Genomic DNA, 7,804 nt, shown 5'->3' on the forward strand with positions numbered 1-7,804 from the left:
AATACAGGCCCAGATTTAGAAACATCAGTTTCCCCTAGTTTTTTAAATCCAAACTGAAATTTCTACCAGAAACTGCTTTGCATTTTGGATATTTGTATCGTACTATTGTTTAATCAATCGCGTCGGTGTATTTTCTTGCGGCGGATTGGTGTCCTCGCAGTCGAGTCTCGCTGGGAATGTAAAGCGGAGGGACCAATGTAATCGCTTTCAAATGATATTAATTTAACCATAATAAAAACACCTACAAGCTATAACCGTTTCTCACATTATAGACGTTACTCTGCAATGAAAAAGCGTGAAATTTCTCAATTGCACGCATACATATTTATATAATTTTTCAAACAAAAACAAATTTGAATATTTTACTTGTTTATGTTTTTATTTTCTTTTGTTCTGAAACTGATTTTTAAATATTAAATTGCGCAAAAACTTAAATATGGTTGGCTCATCTCATCAGCTGGTTTTATTTTTTTTTTTTTTTCATTTCACTGGTATAGAGATTGTCAAAAGCAGATGGCAAAAGCAAAATGTAACCAACACATTGACAATTATTTATTGCCGTGGTGTTAAATTTTTTATAGTTTTACATCACTTAAAGTTATTTTTTTCGTAAATGCATCTAATTTAGCGCCTTATTTTCCCACAACACATAAGAATTGCAAAGTTTTATGTTTTTCCTCCATTCCATTCGCCTAACACCAACACGCAGATTTTGACAATCTGAACAAAGGTATATTGTTGCTGTAGAGTTGAGCTAACCATATAGTTGATCCATGGTTATACCTCGTAGATGTTTTTACCATGCTTTCAACCATACTGAGTGGGTTGCCATTTTAATGCCAAATGAAATGAAATGTGAACAAATAACTTATTTTTTGGTTCAACATAAATGTAAGATTAGACGTTTTCGAATAAGTATTTGTTCGATACTCATATGCCGGTTTTACATTGAACGGTTTATTGCGTTGCTTCGCCTGACAGCTAAATTCAATGTATGGCCGCACATAAATCTTTCTACATAGGGTTTTCGAAATGTAAAGCGTGGTAAAAAATGAAGATATTCCTCGCGTTCCAATGAACAGTGATCCAGATACTGATGAAACAATGTGATCTTTATAGATCAATTTGTTGTTGCATTTGCATGTTAAATTTCTATCCGTATCTGGATGACGCTTCATTGGAACGTAACAATTGTCCACTTACAGCGGTATCAAAGCGACAAAGCGAAGCAAATCAAAAATAAAATCCATAAATATTCATACAACTCTTTTTTAACATATACAGCTGTGATCACTAAAAGAGTAATGTAATAGCAAATACGGATGTGTTCGAGCTGCAGTTGTTGCAACATTGTTACTTTCTATGACAGAGCATCACGTTCTTCTGTAAAGTTTAAGCAGCTGTGGTAAGGCCGCGCGTTTCTTGAACGAAATATTGACAATCCATTGATCATCACTAGCAAATCAACCCCCCCCCCCCCCCCCCCCCCATTAATTACCACTTTAGCAATACTGCCTCGGCTCGAACACATCCTGCTTCATGCCACTTATTATGCATCCCATTAGAGCTGGATTTCTATTCAATTCTTAATCGATTTAATAGATCTTTTTTTTTTTAGAAATGTAGAATCGATTTTTTTTTAAATCGTTCGATTCTTTAGGCGTCGAAGTTTTCATCACTATATACTTTACGGACGCTTGGGTAAATACATATTCTGTAATTTTTGTTTTTATAAATTTAGCTTTTATTGTATTGATGGCTTCGAGAGAAAGGAGAAAGATGAAGAAATGTCTTTGCACTTCTGGCAAGCAATATATTGAAGATGTGTTTATCTATTTTGTGGTATGATATTGTGTTCAGTACGAAATGAAAACTAATTAATACCACATTTTTAGATTTTAGTAAGCCAATTGAAAGTGACCCTGAAGGGGAATTCAGTTTTATAAGTAATACAAAGATTCGCATATCTGTTGTCTGGAAGTACTTTAGTCAAGTGCAGGGCGATTCTATGAAATGCAAATTGTGCGGAAAAAAATACAAAATGGAAATAGAACGAATTTGTTAAATCACTTGAAGCGGTCACATCCAACATTGATGGAAATGTCCTCATCAACAGCTCCTATAGAATCCTTTTTTGAACTTAATAACAACCACATAAGGAAGTCTCAGTCTGTAGATGAGCGAAAAAACAACTGGATTCTGCTTTGATTAGAATGATTGCCACAGATATGCAACCCTTTAGGATTGTCGAAGATAACGGATTCAGATCTTTTACAAAATGCTTGGATCCTCGGTTCGTTTTGCCTTCACACTTTTAACAAATATATAAAATCAATACTTTTTATGACATAATCGTAATCGAAGCGAGAACATTATACATATTGTAATAATAAGTATTAATGAAGAAAGTGTATTGGTTAATATTCCCAAGGTTGCTTTCCCTACGTTTTGAAATAAAAGATTAAAAAAAAAAAGCAGAAAGTATGATATTTCGGTAAAGACTATACTAAGTATCTCACTCCAATGAAACGATCAAGGGAAGACCCATGTGGCATTCATTGAGGCTTCCAATTTTATCGGCAGGCAACGAAAGGAGAGAGGAACTGTCCAGCTTTATTTGTCGGTAAAAATCGTGTAAATGGTTAAGTACGTAAGCAAGTATACTGTTACAAAGAATAAGCAAAATTTAAATAAACTTTGTTTGGTTCGATCTAACCGATTTTTTTTAGAATCGAATCGAAAAAATCGATTCTTAAAAAAACCGAATCGTATCCAGCTCTACATCCTATGCAAGAAAGCTTTAACTTTTCTGAATCACGGTCTCTAGAGTAAAGGCTCCATTACTGATACTTAGCATAGACTTGACTTGGCTTGCGAACTGTCACTTACAGTTCTGTTAAATTAACATTGCATGTTACTGATTACTCAAAACTTAACTTGACTTAGAAGTCTGTTGAATTTTGATTTTCTATGTAAGTTCTAAGTAACGTTTACATTTTGAGATGCCATTTGTTTGTTTCCATTTCATTTTGACATTTTGTCATACAAATTGACATTTATTTAAAAATAAATTTCAACGCTGATTATGATGCCAGATCTTATGCGCCAAGTGGAGTATAATCGTGGCTAAGTTGCCAAGTTTACGGCAAGTCAAGTCAAGTCTATGCTAAGTATCAGTAATGGAGCCTTATGACCTACCTATGTATCAATTTTGAAGAAATAAAATGTTACCAAGCTATTTTTGAAGCAGTGAACTGTGATTTATGTAACATATTGAGTGATCATTAAAATAATAGTGCTAAATAAATAAATTCGCAAAAGTTAAAACAAAAACTCGCAAGAGTTTTGTGTACATATACCCGGCTATAGTGCTTCGTGAATTTGGATATTAAAGTAGTTAAAATAACCTATCATTTTCCGTTTACTTTTAGCTTGAAAATGATGCAACAACAATAAAAAATTTACACGATTTCATCCAAACAACAGGCCGCTACACTAAATATTTAATTCGCTGCTGCGCTGTTTGCATGTTTTACTCGATTGTATCACAGATATTTACAACTAGTGAGTATTTAAAATTTCTAGATATTACAAGCTACTATGCACATTTCAGCTAACCATGTCATCCTCATATCAAAGACTATTTGTATAAATTCCTTTAATTTTTTTTTTCAAGATTTTATGATTGAAGTAGCTTTGCCAGGTATTGATTTATATGAGAGTCCTTATTATGAAATAGTGAATACTATTGAATTATGCCTGGTACCCTTCGGTCTTTTAACATACTCTTCATACATGAGTGTTATGTTGATATCGTTATCTTTTGGCATTTTTCTAATGAAAGATATACAATTTAAATTGGAATATATGCAAGAAATGGATGAAATGGAAGCATTGACGTGTATCAAAACTTGTCTGAGGCGCCATTCTCTAATTATAAGGTAAGTATTCTTAAGGCTGTTGTAATTTTAAGCTGAACCGGAACCCAAACGGAATACTAGGGTTTTGACCTTATGGTCGGCAGATTATTGATGCCAATGATTTGAGAGTAGATTAGATTCCTGCTATACTCGAACCCCAGAAAACAAATCGATCGATTTATCGATTTGGCTTTATAATAATTTCACATTACTAAAGTACTGATTGGGTCATACGTAATTTAGCAATTATGTTCCCGCATAGTTTCTTTAAGTAAGGAAGAGTTTATCCACAAAATGTGCTCCAACAAATGTCCAAATATTAACAAATGAGTCATTTCGGAAATGCGTCGTGTTTGAATTTTTTTCCCCAAAATGTCCCATTTGATGCAACGTATATGTAGTACAAGTCGTTAGGGCATATTTATGGTCGAAATTTAGTATGTACCGTAAGTGACTTTAACGTCCTTATTCTAAGCTGGTAACAACATTCATTTTACCGCCTGCGAAAATGACAGATAATTTTTCGTATTCTGATTGCAGAAAACAACGTTACCAGCAAAATAGGTGGTAACGTCTCGCTACCACGCGAAATTGCACCAGTTTGTTAAATAATTGTTTAAACAAAATAAAACAAAAATTTGCAGCCATGTTAATGTATTTTTGAACAATGTTAATACTTTTTAACACAAAAATAAGTTCACATTTCATTTCATTCTCAATTTTTTGACAGTATAACCGTACAGGCCAGAATACCGGTGACATGAACTTGTAACGATTTTCGGTTGTGGTTGCGCAGCTTTAAGGGCCCATTAATCATACTTAGCATAGACTTGACTTGACTTGAGAACTGTCACTTACAGTTCTGTTAAATGAACATTGCATTACTCAAAACTTCGCTATACTAACTTGACTTAAAAGTCTGTTGAATTTTGATTTTCTATGTAAGTTCTATGTGACGTTTATACTTTGAGATGCCATTTGTTTGTTTCCATTTCATCTTGACATTTCTTCATACACTTTGATATTTATTTTTATTTTATTTATTAATTTTTACACTCATATATTAATTGTAGTACTCAAAATTAACTTTGTTTAAAAAACACCACTTTTTGTAGCAAATATTTCACAATAATGACAGCTGGAAAACAGCTGATTATGATGCCAGATTGTATGCGCTAAGTGGAGTATAATCGTGGCTAAGTGACCAAGTTTACGCCAAGTCAAGTCAAGTCCATGCTAAGTATCAGTAATGGGTCCTTTACTTTGCTAGCGGCATAGTGATGTGCCGAATTTGCTAATATGTATTCGGTTTATATACTATACTATTTTAGATTTCACAAAAAACTGGAGGCATTGTTTTCATTAGGCAATTTTGTAGACGTCAGCTTATTTTGCATAACACCTTCTATAATACTTTTCTATTCAACTATGGTAAGTACCTATTTATTTTATTTACATATCCAAGTATATGCACCACGTATGATGCGATTATGGTTGTACTGACCAGTCCGTAAGGGCGGAAGTACATAGAACGCTTATACGTTTATATATACTGTTTTTCATTGACGCTTTGAAAGCATCACAAGCTAAAACAGTTTTATTGCTTTTCATTCCACAAACCTTGTGTAGCAAAACATTGATTGAACTAATCTGTAAAAGTTCAGTTCCCAAATATTCCTCATATTCACCGTAGTTCACTTACAATGTGCAAAAGTCAAACTAATATTCGTGATGAGCCGTCATGTCAAAAGAACTGTCAATAAATTTAAATAACTAAATGATTATTTTCGCTATGATCAACCTTTTTCGCAGTGCCATTCCGTCATAATGGCGTCGCACTTATATGGAAAACTAAACAAGAACTTTAAAATTCCCGATACGACGGCACTGTTACTCACAATTCAGTTATTTTTTTTTTTACAAAGCGGAACTCCCTGTTTACATAATTTATTATGTGTTAAAAATTTATTATGTGTTTTTCTTTTTTTTTTTAATTAAGTCGCATTTAACATAATCATAAATATAATAATTAATTGTTTTACAGGAGTACGATTTAGCGAATCTTGTAAGAGATGCTCAATACATTTCACTATTATCAATTTCAACGTTTACTACTTTTTGGTTAGCTAACAACTTTTGTATTGAGGTAACTTTAAAATTTTTGGCTATCATAATTTCTATTTTATCATGTTATGTAATGTGGTAAATCAAAGATGATACATTTGAACAATTGTTTTGTTTGAATTGTTATGTGATTATAATTTTAGTTCATTTGTCGAAAAGAAACCAAGATTGGAATTAAAATAAACATTTTTTTTCTTAAGGGTATAAATATATCACGGGCTGCCTACAATTGTAACTGGATGACATATGGAAAAGAGTTCCGTATGTACGTTATAGTATTAATTGCCATAAGTCAGAGACCATTGCAGGTAAACGTTAAGCCGGTTTCATTAAAATAAAGTCTGCTAGTTATATGACCAATTTGCATATAACAACTTTATTTATTTTAGTTAACTGCTGGCGGCCTGAAACCGTTGAATATGGAATTTTTTATGGTGATCGTACGCGTAACTTATTCTTTCTTTACTATTCTGAAAGGAACAGTGGACTAACCGCATAAATTTGGTATTATAAGCTTCAACTACCAGAGTAAATGGGATTTAAAAAAAATTAACTTTCTTTACTAACTTAACGAAATACTCAAGGATCGCTGAAATCTCGAGTGCGCATTAGGCAATACTCTGTCGCTTATTACAAAAAAAAAAAAAAAATATTAGAAATTAAATATCTAACGCAAGCACTTTCCCAAACGTTAAGCAAAATAAACTAAAATTAAATAAAAGTATGCAGAAGTATAAATTGGAATAAAACTTATTTAACAGTAAAAATAAATTATAAAGTAATAAAAGATTGAGACTCTTGATAAAAATTTGAAAACAAATTTTTAATAGGGCGTAGCACCGCCCACTTGTGATAAAATCAATTTTACAAATATTAATCATAAATCAAATATGGTTAAACCTATCGTAACAAAATTTGGCAGATGGGTTGCCTTTACTATAAAGAATGCTTTGAAAAAAAAATTAATGAAATCGGTTAAGACCACGCCCACTTTTATATAAAAGATTTTCAAAAGGGTCGTGGACGAATAAAATAAGCTTTATCTTTGCAAAAAGAGCTTTATATCAATGGTATTTCATTTCCCAAGTGGATTTATAACAATAAATAGGAAACACTTCAAATAAAAAAAAAAAATGGGCCTGGTACCTCTTTATGACTAAGCAATTTTCTATGTTTCGGGAGCCATATCTTGAAGAAAAATTAGTTCAGAATAGAACCATATGCATATGTATAAGCGTAGTCTTTAACACTATTAAGCACACAAAACAAACAACAACAGCATAAGTGTACAGCTGGGTATGTAATGTTCGGTTCCACCCGAACTTAGACTTCCTTACTTGTTGCATAATCGAAATTTTTTTCTGGAGAACGTTCTGCCTTTTTCGTCATCGGTAAAAATCAAAATAAATGCACCATGCCTACATCATGTTACAATCAAATATACGACATAAAATAATGAAGTAAACCGCCCTCCCCCGCTTTTTGGTGCTGTTTACGAAGACGTTTAAATACAAAAGTGCTACATGCGCGAACTTCAATGTAAAGCAGCGGCATAATGAACACACACACAAACTAAATGAAAATGGGCGGGGCCACGCCCATTTTGAAATTTTCTTTTATTTTTGTATTTTGTTGCATCATATCATTACTGGAGTTGAATTTTGACTTAATTTACTTATATACAGTAAAGATATTAAATTTTTTGTTAAAATTTGAATTTAAAAAATTTTTTTTTAAAAAGTGGGCGTGTTCTTCATTCA

General features: G+C 32.5%; 2 protein-coding genes across 2 annotated transcripts in view; both read left to right on the forward strand.

The window, feature by feature from the left end:
* The window catches only part of tipE (temperature-induced paralytic E), an 80,703-nt gene extending 76,777 nt beyond the window's left edge, over positions 1–3,926 (forward strand). The window contains exons 5-6 of the transcript XR_010953732.1: positions 3,432–3,564; positions 3,875–3,926. The gene's annotated coding sequence lies outside the window, so the exon portion shown is untranslated. The remainder of the gene's footprint in view (positions 1–3,431; positions 3,565–3,874) is intronic.
* LOC137253120 (odorant receptor 49b-like) lies at positions 3,682–6,615 on the forward strand. The gene is made up of 5 exons (XM_067789548.1): positions 3,682–3,941; positions 5,252–5,351; positions 5,965–6,066; positions 6,245–6,352; positions 6,434–6,615. The coding sequence occupies exons 1-5, from the start codon at positions 3,682–3,684 to the stop codon at positions 6,533–6,535; spliced, it is 672 nt and encodes a 223-aa protein (XP_067645649.1). The 3' UTR covers positions 6,536–6,615.
* Positions 6,616–7,804: the final 1,189 nt, after the last annotated feature.

Source organism: Eurosta solidaginis, chromosome 5 (assembly GCF_040869045.1).
Source record: "Eurosta solidaginis isolate ZX-2024a chromosome 5, ASM4086904v1, whole genome shotgun sequence".
NCBI classification, from domain to species: domain Eukaryota; kingdom Metazoa; phylum Arthropoda; class Insecta; order Diptera; family Tephritidae; genus Eurosta; species Eurosta solidaginis.